General features: G+C 47.3%; 1 protein-coding gene across 1 annotated transcript in view; it reads left to right on the top strand.

Annotated features, from left to right (window-relative positions):
- The window catches only part of chchd3a (coiled-coil-helix-coiled-coil-helix domain containing 3a), a 344,371-nt gene that overhangs the window by 256,401 nt on the left and 69,177 nt on the right, over nt 1-18,793 (top strand). The window contains exon 5 of the mRNA XM_072471116.1: nt 9,251-9,334. Within this exon, the coding sequence (XP_072327217.1) occupies nt 9,251-9,334 (84 nt within the window). The remainder of the gene's footprint in view (nt 1-9,250; nt 9,335-18,793) is intronic.

Genomic DNA, 18,793 nt, shown 5'->3' with positions numbered 1-18,793 from the left:
ATAAAGCTGCACAATGTAGTCAGAGTGTAAACAACACCATTATAAACAGAGTTTCCCAAACATTTTCGGAACCCTTTTGATCACCCAGGAGTACTGACTGAACGCCTGAGAAGCATTCTTATTGTGTTGATGAGTTAAAGCACAAAAAAATGGATTGTTTTTGTGCAGCCGGTAGAAACATGCAAAAACCTAATTTATAGCAGTCCTTTCTATTTCTTTTGTACATTTATTTATTATAATTAAAAAGTTATCTTCTAAAAATGTACTTGCGTCTCACCTGTGTGTCATTTTTAATGGGAGGAATGATGCTGGAAAGCTGGATTCTCATATCGGACACATGCATGCTCTCACCACACGCACGCACGCACACACAGACCGATAAATATTCTCACATCTCTGTCTCACACTTTCTTTCTCTCTCACACACACTCACTTCTCTCACAACCACAAACACTGACACTTTCACCTCTCTCACACACATGTACCTCTCTTAGACATACCTCCCTCTCTTTCACACACCAGTCTCTTACAGATACACATGCCACACTCTCTTACACACACTCATACATTTCACTCTCACACCTCAATCTCTCTCACATACCTCCCTCTCTCTCACACACCACACTCTTTTACAGATACACATGCCATGCTCTCTCTCACACACATTCACACACCACACTCTCTCACACACCTCCCTCTCACACGCATCCCTCTCCCTCAAAACTCAGCAAAGTGACGCAGGGCAACGTCATCCCGGTCAAAGTAAGAGGACATGGAGAGGTAAACATAGGAGGTATAGAGCTCCAGGTTGATCTGCTTGTTAACAGAACATGCTCTCTCTCACACACATTCACACACCACACTCTCTCACACACCTCCCTCTCACACGCATCACTCTCCCTCACACACTTTACTCTCACACGCCCTACTCCCTCACACCTCACTCTCCCACACGCCCTACTCCCTCACACCTCACTCCCACACACCTCACTCTCTCACACACCCTACTCCCTCACACCTCACTCTCCCACACGCCTCACTCCCACACGCCTCACTCTCTCACACGCCCCCTACTCTCTCACACGCCTCACTCTCTCACACACCTCACTCTCTCACACGCACATCTCTTTCTTCCACATTCACATACTTCTCACACACACCTCTCTTATAGAATTTACAGTGCAGAAGGAGGCCATTCGGCCCATCGAGTTTGCACCGGCTCTTGGAAAGAGCATTCTACCCAAGGTCAACACCGCCACCCCATCCCCATAACCCAGTAACCCCACCCAACACTAAGGGCAATTTTGGACACTAAGGGCAATTTATCATGGCCAATCCACCTAACCTGCACATCTTTGGACTGTGGGAGGAAACCGGAGCACCTGGAGGAAACCCACGCACACACGGGGAGGATGTGCAGACTCCGCACAGACAGTGACCCAAGCCGGAATCGAACCTGGGACCCTGGAGCTGTGAAGCAATTGTGCTATCCACAAGGCTACCGTGCTGCCCCTTTTTTTGTACACACTGTGGTGGTATATATTAGGGGTAATATGGTACCTGTGAAGCCGAGAGGCTATTGGCTGACAGGTCCCGGGTCCTGGTTGGATCTGCCGACTTCTGGCTCCGCCCTGAAGGCGGAGTATAAGAGCTCGAGTTCTCACCGCAGCCTCATTCTGTTACTGAGCTGCTGGGGAACAAGTCTCTCTTAATTAAGCCTAGATAGACTTCATCGCATCTCGTCTCGTGTAAGTCATTGTGTGCTACAATTTATTAAGCGAACTTGAAAGACTTCGGAGCTCCGGATCGCCCCGTAGTGCCTGCGGATCAGCCCCCATGCAGCAAACTCGGTGGCCGTGTTCAAACACTGGCTAGCATGCTTCGAAGGCTACCTTCGAACGGCCCCCGGCCGGATCACGGAAGAGCTGAAAATGCAGGTCCTGCATTCAAGGGTATTTACTCGCCTATAGAAGACGCGGAGGATTTCCCAACGGCGCTCGCGTTGCTGAAGGGCATCTACATTCGGCCCGTAAACCAGGTCTACCCACGCCACCAACTCGTGACGAGACAGGCAAATTCCCGGAGAATCGCTCGACGAATTCTACGGCGCGCTGCTGATTTTGGGACGAAACTGCAACTGCCCGCCGGTGAACGCGATCGAGCACACGGACCTGCTAATTCGAGATGCATTCGTGGCAGGTATGAACTCTCCCCAAATTCGTCAGAGGCTTTTAGAAAGAGAGTCGCTAGGGCTCTCAGAGGCACGGACCCTTGCGGCCTCCCTTGATGTGGCCCCCCAAAACGCCCGCACCTACGGCCCCAACCGCGCGGCAGCCCCTTGGGATCCGTGGACCCCGTCGCGACACCCCTCCTCGGCACCCCCCGCAAGCTTGCGCAGTTTGAGCACCAGACCATCCCGGGGGGGTCCACTGCTACTTTTGCGGGCAGGCGAAACACCCCCGGCAGCGCTGCCCGGCCCGCGCAGCTACTTGTAAAAGCTGCGGCAAAAAGGGCCATTACGCGGCAGTGTGCCGGTCCCGGGGGCCCGCCGCAATCCCAGGAAAAGAACATGGACAACACATCCCCAACCCCCCCCCCCAGCGTCCCATGTGTGACCCGCGGGCGCTGTCATTTTGGGTCCCGGACACCACGAGGGGAGGATGTACGCCGCCATCTTGTGACCCCCCCCCCCAGCCACGTGCGATTCATGGGGGCGGCCATTTTGTCCACCCCCGACCGCGTGCGATTCATGGGGCGGCCATTTTGTCCACCCCCGACCGCGTGCAATTCATGGGGGTGGCCATCTTGGTTGACAACAAAGGACCCCAGCATAGACGGCTCCACGCGGTCCGAAGAAAACGCCGCGACACTACTGCCACGACTGGCTTCAGTGACATTGGATCAATGGCGGCCCCGGACGCTCCAAACGACGACAACAATGATGCTGGTCAACGGATACGAGACGCCATGCTTGATCGACTCCTGGAGCACGGAAAGTTTTATTCACCCAGATAGGGTAAGACGCTGTTTTTTGTCCATCCATCCAAGCACGCAAAAGATTTCTCTAGATGCAGGATCCCACTCAGTGGAGATCAAAGGGTTCTGCATCGCGAACCTAACGGCGCAAGGGAGGGGGTTTAAGAACTACAGGCTCTACGCCCTTCCCCAACTCAGCGCGCCCACATTACTGGGATTAGACTTCCAATGTAACCTCCAGAGCCTAACATTCCAATTCGGCGGCCCAATCCCCCCACTCACTATCTGCGGCCTCGCAACCATCAAGGTTGAACTGCCGTCCTTGTTTGCAAACCTCACCCCGGATTGCAAACCCGTCGCCACTAGGAGCAGACGGTACAGCGCCCATGACCGGATATTTATTCGGTCTGAAGTCCAGCGGTTGCTGAAGGAAGGCATAATCCAGACCAGCAATAGTCCCTGGAGAGCTCAGGTGGTAGTAGTGAAGACAGGGGAGAAGCAGAGGATGGTCGTAGACTACAGTCAGACAGTAGACTACAGGTACACGCAGCTAGATGCGTACCCTCTCCCCCGCATATCCGACATGGTCAATCGGATTGCCCAGTACAAGGTTTTTTCCACCGTGGACCTCCAGTCCGCATACCACCAGCTCCCCATCCGCCCAGGTGACCGCAAGTACACCGCCTTCGAGGCAGACGGGCGGCTATACCATTTCCTAAGGGTCCCATTTGGCGTCACGAACGGGGGCTCGGTCTTCCAACGGGAGATGGACCGAATGGTTGACCAGCACGGGTTGCAGGCCACGTTCCCGTATCTTGACAACGTAACCATCTGCGGCCACGATCAGCAGGACTACGACACCAACCTCCAAAAGTTCCTCCAGACCACTAACGCCCTGAACCTCACATATAACGAGGAAAAATGCATTTTTAGCACAAACCGTTTGGCCATCCTGGGATACGTAGTGCGCAATGGAGTGATAGGCCCCGACCCCGAACGCATGCGCCCCCTTATGGAATTTCCCCTCCCCCACTGCTCCAAAGCCCTGAAACATTGCCTAGGCTTCTTTTCATATTACGCCCAGTGGGTCCCCAATATGCAGACAAGGCCCGCCCGCTAATACAGACCACTACCTTCCCCCTGTCGACAAAGGCCCGCCAGGCCTTCAGCCGCATCAAAGCGGATATCGCAAAGGCCACGATGCGCGCCATCGACGAGTCCCTCCCCTTCTAGGTCGAGAGCAACCCATCCGATGTAGCTCTGGCGGCCACCCTTAACCAAGCGGGCAGAGCCGTGGCTTTTTCTCCCAGACCCTCCACGCCTCAGAAATCCGCCACTCCTCAGTGGAAAAGGAAGCCCAAGCCATAGTGGAAGCTGTGCGACATTGGAGGCATTACCTGGCCGGCAGGAGTTTCACTCTCCTCACCGACCCAACGGTCGGTAGCCTTCATGTTCGATAATGCACAGCGGGGCAAAATTAAGAATGACAAGATCTTAAGGTGGAGGATCGAGCTCTCCACCTATACCTATGAGATCTTGTATCATCCCAGAAAGCTGAACGAGCCGTCCGATGCCCTATCCCGCGGCACATGTACACAAATAGACCGCCTCCAAGCCCTCCACGAGGACCTCTGCCACCCGGGGGTCACTCAATTCTACCATTTCGTAAAGTCCCGCAACCTCCCCTACTCTGTGGAGGAGGTCCGTACAGTCACCAGGAACTGCCACATCTGCGCAGAGTGCAAACCGCACTTTTTCAGGCCGGATAGAGCGCACCTGATCAAGGCTTGCCGCCCCTTTGAACGCCTCAGTTTGGATTTCAAAGGGCCCCTCTCCTCCACCGACCGCAACGCATACTTCCTGAACGTGGTGGACGAGTACTCCTGTTTCCCCTTCGCCATTCCCTGCCCCGACATGACAGCGGTCACGGTCATTAAAGCCCTGGGCACCATCTTTACACTGTTCGGCGTCCCCGCATACATCCATAGCAACAGGGGGTCCTCCTTCATAAGTGACGAGCTGCGTCAGTTCCTGCTCAGCAAGGGCATTGCTTCGAGCAGGACGACCAGCTACAACCCCCGGGGGAATGGGCAGGTAGAGTGGGAGAACGGCACGGTCTGGAAGACCGTCCTACTGGCCCTACGGTCCAGAGATCTCCCAGTTTCCCGGTGGCAGGAAGTCCTCCCGGATGCTCTCCACTTCATCCAGTCGCTGCTGTGTACCACCACTAACCAAACGCCTCACGAGCGCCTCCTTGTCTTCCTTCGGAAGTCCTCCTCCGGAACGTCGCTGCCGACCTGGCTGGCAGCCCCAGGACCCATCTTGCTCCGGAAACATGTGCGGGCGCACAAATCGGACCCGTTGGTCGAGAGGGTTCACCTTCTCCACGTGAACCCGCAGTACGCCTATGTGGCGTACCCCGACGGCCGACAGGACACGGTCTCCCTGCGGGACCTGGCGCCCGCCGGCAACACACACACACCCCCAACACCGATCACCCCCTCCCTGCCACCGGCGCACCCCACGACCGCCCCCTTCCCGGGGGGGGGTCGGTCCGCCTCCCGTGCCCGCCCAGGAGTAAAACAGGAACAAACAGCGTAACGCTCCCGGAGACGACAGCGCCCGAGCCAGCACCTGCACCATCACCGGGGCTGAGGCGATCGACGAGGAAGACCAGACCGCCCGCTCGACTCGTGGAATCCGCGTGACACCAAGAAAGCAAGAATTTTGTTGTAAAAGAAATTTTTTTCCCTTATTGTAAATAGTTCTGACAAACTTGTACATAGCTAAAAGTTGGGCTAAAAATGTATAGCCACAGTCTGAAATTTGTTCCAGGGCCAGCCTTGTAAACCCCTACCACCATGCGAACCACCACCCCGCCGGGTTCCTTTTTAACAAGGGGTGAATGTGGTGGTATGTATTAGGGCTAATATGGTACCTGTGAAGCCGAGAGGCTATTGGCTGACAGGTCCCGGGTCCTGGTTGGATCTGCCGACTTCTGGCTCCGCCCTGAAGGTGGAGTATAAGAGCTTGAGTTCTCCCCGCAGCCTCATTCTGTTACTGAGCTGCTGGGGAACAAGTCTCTCTTAATAAAGCCTAGATAGACTTCATCACTTCTCGTCTCGTGTAAGTCATTGTGCGCTACACACACATACAGGTCTTTTTATTTTATATATACACACACACCTTTCTCTTACACACACACCTCCCACTCTCTCATACACACACTCAAATCTTTCTCTTATACACACACTCATATCTCTCTTACACACCTCCCTCTCTTATGCCAACACACACTCACTCAGCTCTCTGTTTTACACACACCCGCATAGACAAACCCTCGACCATCTCTTTCACATGCTGGTGATCGGCATTCCCCCTTGTCACGCTCTCACTCGCTCCTGATGGTCGCCTCTTATTCCCACCCCACTCCCATCCTCCGTCCCTGCCTGTGACAGAACCCTCTCCAACAGCAAGGACAACGGCACCACAGGGAATGTCGTAAAGATCTTCCTCTCGAAATTGCAAACCTGTAGGTACCTAAATGTATCCCCCTAAGAAAGCCCAAATTTTTCCAACAATTCCCCCAGGCTCTCAAATCGCCCCTCCAAAAACAAATCCCTCATCCTTTCCACCCCCTTCTCCTCCCATCCCCTAAACCTGGCATCCCGCCTCACCAGCCCAAGCATGTGATTGATCAGCACACCACCCCAGCACTCAATAAAAGCAAATTACTGTGGATGCTGGAATCTGAAACAAAAGAGAAAATGCTGGAAAATCTCAGTAGGTCTGGCAGCATCTGTAGGGAGAGAAAAGAGCTAACATTTTGAGTCCGATGACTCTTTGTTCTTTGACAAAGAGTAATCGGACTTGAAACGGACCCCCCCCCCCCCAGCCACCGTTGGAGTGAACGGGAACACTCACTCTCCTCCCAGTTCAGCTTACGCTTCAGAATCGTGGAGAATTAAACAGCTTTCCACCTTGCACTGCTCCTTCCCATTCCTTGGTGACTTGCTGGTAAAATGGAAACGCCAGTGTCCGCATAATTGGCAAGACATTGCCAGCAGATAATGTACATTGGATTGGCAGCTAATAGGTGCATAAAATGTTGCCTTGATGTATGTCTAATGCAATAGTTTCCTTTTCACTGGAATGCAGACAAGTGCAATATAAAGAACAAAAGAAACATTGTATAGTTTCAATATCAACTGCGCAATCTGATAGCAGATAGCCAGGAAGGCTGATAATTAGTGCAGGAGAAACGAGATTCTGTCAAGTTGATGTGCAGAACCATGCTGTGCTTCCACTATCCTGTGTCACAAATAAGCAACTGGGGGAAATAGATGGCAGTTTCCAGTAAGGTGAGATAAAGTGAATGTTTCGGTCACAATGCTTAGGCGAGTTGTGACTAGGACGGGCTATTTTTGCTTACGTTCAGATCTTGTTTTTTTATTGTATCTGAGAACAACAGCGACACTTAAGATTTTAAACAACTTTGTCAATAGATTAATTTTCATGCGTGACTACACAGTATGCACTGAATGACTGTACAACGTAGGAAAATGCTACCATAGTTGAGTTGATCCTATGCGATCCACTAAGATGCAGGTGTCAGTTGATTGAGGTAATGCACAGAAATACTGGGCACGGTAGCACAGTGGGTAGCACTGTTGCTTCACAGCTCCAGCGTCCCAGGTTCAATTCCCGGCTTGGTCACTGTGTGGAGTCTGCATGTTCTCCCTGTGTCTGCGTGGGTTTCCTCCGGGTGCTGCGGTTTCCTCCCACAAGTCCCAAAAGATGTGCTTGTTAGGTGCATTGGACATTCTGAATTCTCCCTCTGTACCCGAACAGGCGCTGGAGTGTGGCGACTCGTGGCTTTTCACAGTGCAGTGTTAATGTAAGCCTACTTGTGACAATAAAGATGATTATTATTAGAATTTTGTTTTCCTCCGTATCCTGCAAGCACTAAAGGTGAGTGAGAAAATCTTGAGCGATTGGGGTGTGAGGTTAAATTGCATGGGTTTTAATTATTTGAAACGGCAAACTGGTGAATCAGAATTCTATTTATCGTCTTCAAGCATTTAAAACATTGTTCAAAAGCAGATGGAATTGAAAAGAATCATAAAACGGACTTGCAGAAGACCTGTCCATTTTTCCTCCCTCTTCCCCTGGTCAAAATCACTGAGCTTAAATGTTTCTGAAGACAAGAAGACTGGAGTAAGTAAATGAGAGAGATAATTCCAGCTCCAGTTTTCCTTTGTCATTGTCTCCACAAGAAAATGTGTGAGGATGGTTCAGTATAGAAGGCATTACTTCAGAACGTTAGCAGGGTATCTATATTCTGAGCAGCAGCTCCTTCAGAAAGGATTCATCAAAAGATACTCTGGCTCTTGCCAAAGTCTTTAAAGCGCCTTGAAGGACGATAGAACCAAAAGTAACTGAGCAATGCAATTTTGGGATGTTTTGCCACAAGCATCTTATTTGTGAAATAAAAATCAAATAGTTGCTTATAGAACATTGAGGGGTATATTTCCCTCCATTTTTGGTTTCGGGATATTTTTGTCAAATATGAGATGTTAAACATTATATGGAACCATTTATTGGAATTTGCTGGGACGAGTTACTATGCCTAGCAATATGTATTGCAGCTGAATTAACAAGCATGCAATTGAAATAAAATGATCACTGAAGTTAACCAGATTAATAGCTGTATCTATACTGATGTTAACTCACCTGTGTTGCATTGTCAGACTCAGTCATTCCTCCAGTTCAATTTCTCTAATTGCACTTGATGTTGAACAAAGAGATTTTTAAAATCTGACAATTGAACATATAATGTTTCTCATTTGTGGTTCCTTTGTACATAATTTTAATGGGTTTTGGCTGTATGATTCTTCCTTTGATACTCCACCCCCAGTGTAGGTGCTGTCCGGCACTTGTGCCAGTGCAAGCATGTACAGCGTTGAGCTAGCATTTCCCGTTCTCTTGTCAGGAGAGAGTCGAGCTCTTCTCAAGTGGCCTGTGACTTGTCAATGAAATGGTACAAAAGAGCTGATGAGATCATTAGCTTCTTTCCTGACACAAGCCACTTCAGGGTGGTCAGGCGAACAAACTGTGAAGCTTTGCGGTGTTGCAGATTGCCCTGCGTATCTGCACCAGAAACCAATATGTATGAGCTGTACTTCATTCATTTAAAAAAATACTTCAGCTTTTTTGAAGCAATGACATTATTCACTCCCGAAATTACCAATGGTTCTACTATTTACATTTTCAGACCAAACAGTTGGAAGAAAAAGAGAAAGAGCTGCAGAAACTCAATGCCTATTACAAGGAGCAGGTGACCAGACTGGAAGATCGGGTAAGAATGGCTTTTTTTCGGAGATGCTTGTCTCATTGATATTGAGAGGAAAGAGAAACCAAACACAGTAAACGGTAAAAGAAACAAACTGCCCCAAACATATTATAATGTAATGTCATTTTAGAGCACATTTCCTGTGTTCCATGAAATTGGCTAAAATTTAATCTACAGTAAATCCTCTCACTTACACTGATTGAAAAGAGTAAAAGTAAATGACTATAAAGCAATTTTTAAAAATAAGATTGACCAACCCATACTGAAAGCCCTCTTTGTCAGATCTCTGGTTCCTCTAATGGATATTCAACATTGTGTCTTGCAAAAACTTGAAGTGATTTCCTTCCCTCCTTTGTGTTCCCACCAAAGTGACACACTGCATCATATAATTATTCGTAGTCACCTTCTAGTCAAGCACTAGCTTATTGTTTCAGAAAAACCTGGTGCTCTCATCTTGTGGGCGTGATTCTCCGGCCGCGTTGCACTCTCTCTTGAACATGGTGTGGCCGGTGAATGCCGGGAGAGCCCATTTGTGGGCACATTTACCCGGTATCCACCGGCAACATGGGATCCACCGGCCGCTCCAGTGAGGCTGCAGCCGGGCACCGATCAGTACTGGTCCACACAAATGCCATCAGAGACCCCTGGGTGGTCAGGGTAAGTGCAGGGTAGGCCCTACCCCTTGAATGCAGCCATCTTGGCAGTGCCAAGCTGGCAGGAGCACTGCTGAGATGCCAGCATGGCAGTGCAAGGGTCAGGGGGTGAGGGGGGCCATGCCCATGAAAGCAGGGTGAGAGGGGTTGAAGAATGGGGGTGTGCAGGGCAGGTGAGATGGGGCCTTCGGGATGTTGGTGGGGGGGGGGGGTGACAGGTAGGGGTCCTGGAAGGGAGGGGGACCCCATAGCGAGGTGTCCTCACTTGCAGGGTGTGGGGGTGATATTGCCCGTGGGTGGGGGTAAGCTTACTTAAAAATCAGGGCACCCTTTCAAAATGGCGGCCTGATCTCTGAGTTCAGCTCCCCAGTATGAAAAACAAATTCTAAGTGTGGGCTAAACCAGTAAGAAGCAACCCAGGGCCCAAAAAAGTGACTAAGTGAATAGCGGTGGGGAACTCGCCGGCAGAACCGCCGGGAAACTCCCTGGAAAACCTGTCACAAATTAACTTGGAAATCTTTTGGGAAAATTGCACCCTGTGTTGGCGGGATTGCACTGTGGAAGTTCATCAGAGAACATTTCACTTGTTTTCATGAAATGACATTGTCGGATAATTCAACAATTAACCCTTAGGCAAGTTATTTGTTAAACAGTGAGTAAAGTCATTTAACCTGTCACATCTCACTGCAGTTCTGCTGTGATTTCTGATGTTGCTGTGAAGTATCAACCATTCTGCAGCAGTGTTCCAAGTTGCACAATGTAACTGCCTGTAAGCTGTACAGGGACAAATATTTTCTTAAGACTTGAATTCTTTCGTTGCTGTGAAGCCTAAAACCACTGCTGTTTGCATTTTCCGAACCAACTGAAGGCTTCGGGAAGCTGAACACTATTTTAGTCGAAATTTTCATTCACTTTCCTTCACCAGACATCAACCGTATTACAACACCAGGTTAAAGTCCAACAGGTTTGTTTCGAATCACTAGCTTTCGGAGCGCAGCTCCTTCATCATCAGGTGAGAGAAGAGGTGATTCGACACAAGCCTGATGGTCTTTAACCTGGTGTTGTAAGACTTCTTACAGTGGCCCACCCTGCCCAACGCCGACATCTCCACATCAAGACATTAAAAGGGCAATCCTCTGCCACTGGTGAGAAGCAGCACTCGCGAGGAACAGAACTCTAAAACCACACGTGGCATTTCTGTCCTTTTCTGATGGAGCCAGATTACAGTCGCCTCTTAGGTTTGTTTTTAAAAATCGTAATATTAGTTGCTTACTTCAAAACGTGAGAAATGTAGTGAGGAACAGACAATTGGCACTTCAAAGCTGCTCCACCATTCATTAAGATATAGAAAGATCTTCCATTTCAACCCACCTTCCCACACTATCCCCATGCCCCTTGATTCCCTTCTATTCAAATATCTATTATTCTCTCCTAAATATACTTAACAACTAAACAGTCAATGGCCCTCTGGAGCAGAGAATTCCAAAACTTTGCAACCCTTTGAGTTAAGAAATTTCTCCTCACCTGAGTCCTAAATGGCCGCCCTCTTATTCTGAGACAAGAACCCATTGAACAATACTTCCCAAGCCAAATGAAACATCTTCCTAGCATTTCTCCGATCAAGGCCTTATGAATTTGAATGCTTTAATGAGGTCACCTCTTATTCCTCTAAATTCCGAGGAATATAGGACCAGTCGACTCGGTGTTTTATCAGGCCCCCAGCATCCCGGGATCAGTCCAGTGAACCTCCTTGGAATTGCCTGTAAGGCAAATATTTCCTTCCTTAGGTAAGGAGACCAAAATTGTACACTGTTCTCATTGAAGCCCTATATAAGTGCACAAGGACTTCCTGTAATAAAAGCTAACATGCCATTTATTTTCTTCATTACTTGCTGCGCCTGTATTTTACCTTGTGATTTGTGTACAAGGACACCAAGGCCCCTCTGAATATCCCAGTGTCTCACCATTTAAAAAATACATTTCATAGGTAATAGACAATAAAATATTGGCACCTTTTTTAATGCGTATTGATCAGGATGCCTTCAAGTGTTCACAAGTATTATATGGCTGGATAAATACTCTGCTCCGAACAAAAGGTTTAAAATAACATGCTTTGTCTGTGTGTACTTTCTTCCCTGATGTTTTGGCTGCTTTGTTTGTGATATAGTCAGCCTTCATTTTCACGAGGCAGGGAGCATTGAGCAGTGCTCATAATCTCATTTCAGTGCATCCTCTAGGAAGAACCTGATTTGATTTCCATCTGCAAAGTTGCCATTGTCAACTGTGCGCTGAAAAACGTTCTGTCATCACTTGTTCAAGCTGTACCAATTTTGCATGGTTCAGAGAAACGGCCATAAAATGTTTTAAATGCCAAGCTACATTGCAGAGCTGCTTGGTGTTTTCATCTCTTTCTTTGTCCCTTCCTTCCCATGCCTGGAGGAATTATGTTTCAACATTTATGCTGGAGGGGTTCTCGCCCAGCATAGAGAGGCATTTGGAGATTCGATCTATACATTGATTCCGAGAGCAGCACTATGTACTGTGATTTTCAGTTCCATCTTTGGAGACTTGACCTCCCAAGTGCGGCGCAAACGATCTGCATTGCTGTTCAAATTACATGACTTTGATGTAAACATTTTAAAGTCAAGGCCCCAGAAGAATAGCGAAAGTGCCTCAATTGACAGTCCCCCAAACCCCATTTAAGCTTTTTTCCAGACACGGTGAAAACTGTGTATTGATTCCACATACTGCCTCTTTCACACTGTTTGTGAGGAAAGAAAATCTGACAATGGTAAAAGTCCTAAATATTATAATATTGTATGCTCAAGGACAGCTTCATACCTATAGTATCAGTGATGCCTAGTATTGTTGAGCAGAGGCTGTGTTTTTAAGCAGTAATGGTAATGTGATGTTGTACATGTTTGTTGCTAAAGAGTGAAATTAGTTTTAAAAAATACAAGGGTGGCGACAACAGGATAAGTTTGTGCAATGCAGAAAAGTACGTTTTGCGTTCATGTTTGCACAATGGTCCTGCCTGTAAGAAATCCATTAAAAAAAAGTTGCATTTTGAGCACCTTCTTCCACCTCAGAGTTCTTCATCTTATGATGTGCAGGAGCATCTTCAACCTTTGTCAGGTATGAACAAAACCAATGCAGATGGCCAGTATTAACTTGCCTTTTGCTAACGATTGAAGGCAATCATGCAAGAGGTGAGGATTTTCAGCTGCTATAATTAACGTAAAGACTGAAATAATGGAACAGCCCATATCTGGCCATCCAGTCACACACCTTTGTGCTTAAGATCAGTGATGTAGCACTTCAAAGACAATTCTGCTATCCTGGTAGCATTTCCTTGCCAAACATCAGAATCAGAAACCGTGGCGCTTTCCAGTTTGGCAGGGCCAGCACCACCTCAGAAAGCTGGAGCGGCAGCTCTGCAGGTGAGTGAATCTGACAACAGGAGTCATTGTGAACCAAACTGTTGTCATTCCCACACCAGCGTATGGACCGCAAACGTGGATCTGCCACCAATATCACATGAAACAAGGTAACCATTTCCAGTTGGTCTGAGTACAATATATTGCTGACACCAAGAGGCAGAAGGTGCCTAATCAAACACTATAACTGGAATTTAGACCACCATCAAAATTAAATGATTGAGTTGGTCTGGACATATCATTCAAATGCCTGACTATAAATTGTCATGTGAGGGTACCTTTAAGACATGGATGTTTAAGCAATGTACCTTTAAGAAAACAGTGATGTCAGAGAGTGGGTGGAGCTGAGGTCAGATCAGCCATTTTGCAGTTTAGTTTTGCAGTCTTAAAAACAGCTTATGTGTGTCTGTGTTTGCAGTGAGCTGTGATGGCTGCCATAAAAGACCATCTCTGGATCATTTGGGTGATTTACACTCATAATAGTAAAACCTTTAACCTGATGTGATTAAGTATAAAGGTGTTAAGTCTCTTGGAAGTTTGAAGGAACATCTTAAGGAATTATTTACTGTTGCAATAATTTCTGAGTTATCTTTGAAGTAAGGGGTATTAAGAGATCCAATGTTTATTTAAGATGTTAAGTTGAGTTCATGGAATAAACAGTGTTTTGTGTTTAAAAACCCACGTGTCCATAATTGTAATATTACACTTGGGGGGGAAAAAGCCGTGTGCTGGGAAAAGCAACAAATCCATTAAAGGGAGAGGTTGGTTGAACTCCATGATACATTTTGGGGTTCTGAAAATATTCTCAAGCCATCTTCCATAGCTGCAGTCTGGGTCTGGCAGACAAAACACAATAAAACTGTGCACTAAAGATCACCTTCAAATCTTGCGATATTAAACCCATACAGACGCTGACAGCTGTGGGAGCATGTCTGCCAGGCTGGTTTTAATTAAATTGTGGCTGGCATGTGAGGTAAGTTACCAATCCACCAACCACATCTAGTTATGTGCATTAAGCTGTTCTATTAGTTCACTTTTAACAACCAAGTGACAATTCAGTCGGAAACTCCATGGAAGGATTTATTAAATAGATTAACGTACAAGCATTCAAAAATGACGGACAGGAAAAGCGATGCTTGTCCATCAAGTCTATTCCACACCACAATGGCTGAGCCACCATTTTACCCCATCCACCCCTGCAGTTATGTAATCTCTTGATTAAAGCGAACAAAACAGGGCCAGTAAGGAATAAAATACACTGCCTTTTGAGTGGGCGAGGAATTTTACAATCTGAACCAGTCCAGGGGATCACCTAAACCAAGTATGATTTATGAAGACATTTACATTCCATGTGAATCTCTACCCCAGCTCGGAACCAGTCCGCTTCCCTCTCAAAGAGATGCAGAGAGACACACCCATCACATCAGCTGACAACTACAGTCCAAAACACCCACAATTTTCTGCCAATAAGAATTGTCCAATATCCAGTCTGCTCCTAATCTTGCTAGTTCATTCTATGTTCTATAATACACCAATGTTAGGTCAGCACAGTGGCACTGCTGCCTCAGGTTCAAGTCCAGGATTGAGACTATGTGGAGTTTGCACTTTCTCCCTGTGTTTGCGTGGGTTTCCTCCTGGTGCTCCGGTTCCCTCCCACAGTCCAAAAATGTGCAGGATTGGCCATGCTATATTGCCCCTTGTTGTCCAATGGTTAGGTGGGATTACGGTGTTACAGGGATAGGGTGGAGGTGTGGGCTTAAGTCGGGTTCTCTTTCCAAGAGCTGGCGCAGACTCGAAGGGCTGAATGGCCTCTTAAGTATTTCTATATAATAAGGCTGACAAAGTCTACCAGATTTCCCTCATTCACTACCTTTGTGACTTGCTGAAAACATTCAATTTAATTTGTTCAACATAGCCCATTTTTCCGTCGTCTTGTTGTGAATTTCTGTTATTGTCCTCCCTGCCGCATTGTTTAGCTTATGATCGCTTCCAACAACGTCTCTGTAATGGATGTCAGACTGAAAGAGCTGTAGTTCCCTGGTTCTGATTGTCTCCTTTTTTTGAAGTAAGCTAGCTTCCTGTTGAATGAACTATCCCTGATTCTATTGAAGATCTAGGTACGGGGGTAACTTAATAATTAGCATTGTGCAGGTCAAGGACACACAGCCTGAGTGAGAGAGATACAGACCGAGTGAGAATTTGGTAATTTGGTGCAGTGAGGTAACCAGGAAAGGAGGAGGAGCAGTCTCTGTGAGTATAAAAACCGAACGGAAACTTCCTGTTTTCCAGGTTTTTTCCCCAAAAGTGACGTCAGAGGGAAGCTGTGATCTAAGTGGTTGATAGCAAATCTGCCCCAAATTAAAAAAAAAAACACAGCTAAACTCATAAACTTAAATTAAACTAATTAATTAATTAGTGATGGCTGGTCAGGTGATGTGCTTGAGCTGCTTGATGTGGGAGCTGGCAGATCCCATTGCGAGCTGCAGCGACCACATCTGCAGTAAGTGTTGGCTGCTCGAAGAGCTCCGGCTCAGAGTTGATGAGCTGGAGTCTGAGCTTCAAACACTGAGGCACGTCCGGGAGGGGGAGACTTACCTGGACACTGTTTCAGGAGGCAGTCACACCTGTCAGAGTAAGTAGTTTAAATCCTGCCAGTGGCCAGGGACAGCAGGGTGTGACTGCAAGTCAGGCAGGTAAAGGGAACCAGCAGTCAGGAACTCAGGAGCCTCAGCCCTTGACTCTGTCCAACAGGTATGAGGCACTTGCTCCCTGTGTGGATGGCGAACAGGGCTGCAGGAAGGATGAGTCAGCTGACCAAGGCACCATGGTTCAGCAGGCCATTCAAGGGGAGGGAGTAAATAGGCAAGTTGTAGTTGTAGGGGATTCTATTATCAGGGGGATAGATAGTATCCTTTGTGAGCAGGATAAAGAGTCCCGCATGGTATGTTGCCTGCCCGGTGCTAGGGTGCGGGACATCTCTGACCGGCTTGAAAGGATACTGGAGAGGGAGGGGGAGGATCCAGTTGTTGTGGTCCATGTCGGTACCAACAACATAGGCAAGTCTAGGAAAGAGGACCTGTTTAGAGATTATAAAGAGCTAGGATTCAAATTAAAAAATAGGTCCTCAAGGGTCATAATCTCCGGATTACTGCCCGAGCCACGTGCAAATTGGCATAGGGAGGCAAGAATAAGGGAAGTTAACACGTGGCTGAAAGAGTGGTGTGGGAAAGAGGGGTTCCTTTTCATGGGACACTAGCATCAGTTTTGGGACAGGGGGGGACCTATACCGTTGGGATGGTCTCCACCTGAACCGAGCTGGGACCAGTGTTCTGGCGAAAAGAATAAATAGGGTGGTCAATAGGACTTTAAACTAAAGATTGGGGGGGAAGGGAAAGTCAGGGAACCAAGAGGTGAAGTAATCAGTGGGAAGCGTAGCTGCTTAGGAATACAAAAAAGCACGAAAAGACAAAACTCAGGAGAGATTACGACAGTCCCCATCCCACAAAATATGACAGTGTATGGAAAGGCTCAGTAAACCAAGGTCCACCACACTAAGAAAACAAAAAGGGACGGTCAATAGAGAATTAAAGGTGCTATATTTAAATGCGCACAGTGTACGGAACAAGGTAGATGAGCTTGTGGCCCAGATTGTGACTGGCAGGTATGATGTGGTAGGCATCACAGAGACATGGTTGCAGGGGGTTCAGGACTGGCATTTAAACATCCAGGGATTCACAACCTATCGAAAAGACAGGGAGGTGGGCAGAGGAGGCGGGGTTGCCTTGTTAATTAGGAATGAAATTAAATCAATAGCACTAAATGACATAGGGTCAGATGATGTGGAGTCTGTGTGGGTAGAGTTGAGGAACCACAAAGGCAAAAAAAACATAATGGGAGTTATGTACAGGCCTCCTAACAGTGGTCAGGACCGGGGGCACAAAATGCACCACAAAATAGAAAGTGCATGTCAGAAAGGCAAGGTCACAGTGATCATGGGGGACTTCAATATGCAGGTGGACTGGGTAAATAATGCTGCCAGTGGACCCAAGGAAAGGGAATTCATTGAATGTTTACAGGAGGGCTTTTTGGAACAGCTTGTGATGGAGCCCACGAGGGAACAGGCCATTCTGGACTTAGTGTTATGTAATGAGCCAGACTTGATTAAAGATCTTAAAGTAAGGGAGCACTTCGGAGGCAGTGATCATAATATGGTAGAATTCAATCTCCAATTTGAAAGAAAGAAGGTAGAATCAGATGTAAAGGTGTTACCGTTAAATAAAGGTAACTACAGGGGCATGAGGGAGGAACTGACGAAAATCAACTGGGAGCAGAGCCTAGTGGGAAAGACAGTAGAACAGCAATGGCAGGAGTTTCTGGGAGTAATTGAGGACACAGTGCAGAGGTTCATCCCAAAGAAAAGAAAGGTTATCAGAGGGGGGATGAGGCAGCCATGGCTGACAAAGGAAGTTAGGGAATGCATCAAAGCAAAAGAGAAAGCCTATAATGTGGCAAAGAGTAGTGGGAAATCAGAAGATTGGGAAGGCTACAAAAACAAACAGAGGATAACAAAGAGAGAAATAAGGAAAGAGATGATTAAATATGAAGGTAGGCTAGCCAGTAACATTAGGAATGATAGTAAAAGTTTCTTTAAATACATTAAAAACAAACGGGAGGCAAAAGTTGACATTGGGCCGCTCCAAAATGACGCTGGTAATTTTGTGATGGGAGACAAGGAAATAGCTGAGGAACTAAATAAGTACTTTGTGTCAGTCTTCACAGTAGAAGACATGAGTAATATCCCACCAATTCCGGAGAGTCAGGGGGCAGAGTTGAATATGGTAGCCATCACAAAGGAGAAAGTGCTAGAGAAACTAAGAGGTCTAAAAATTGATAAATCTCCGGGCCCAGATGGACTACATCCTAGAGTTCTAAAGGAGATAGCTGAAGAAATAGTGGAGGCGTTAGTTATGATCTTTCAAAAGTCACTGGAGTTCAGGAAAGTCCCAGAGGATTGGAAAATCGCTGTTGTAACCCCCCTGTTCAAGAAGGGAACAAGGAAAAAGATGGAAAATTATAGGCCAATTAGCCTAACCTCGGTTGTTGGCAAGATTCTAGAATCCATTGTTAAGGATGAGATTTCTAAATTCTTGGAAGTGCAGGGTCAGATTAGGACAAGTCAGCATGGATTTAGTAAGGGGAGGTCATGCCTGACAAACCTGTTAGAGTTCTTTGAAGAGATAACAAATAGGTTAGACCAAGGAGAGCCAATGGATGTTATCTATCTTGACTTCCAAAAGGCCTTTGATAAGGTGCCTCACGGGAGACTGCTGAGTAAAATAAGGGCCCATGGTATTCGAGGCAAGGTACTAACATGG

Source organism: Scyliorhinus torazame, chromosome 13 (genome assembly GCF_047496885.1).
Source record: "Scyliorhinus torazame isolate Kashiwa2021f chromosome 13, sScyTor2.1, whole genome shotgun sequence".
Taxonomy (NCBI): Eukaryota; Metazoa; Chordata; class Chondrichthyes; order Carcharhiniformes; family Scyliorhinidae; genus Scyliorhinus; species Scyliorhinus torazame.
Note: the sequence above shows the minus strand (reverse complement) of the source record. Positions and strands in the feature narration are given on the sequence as shown.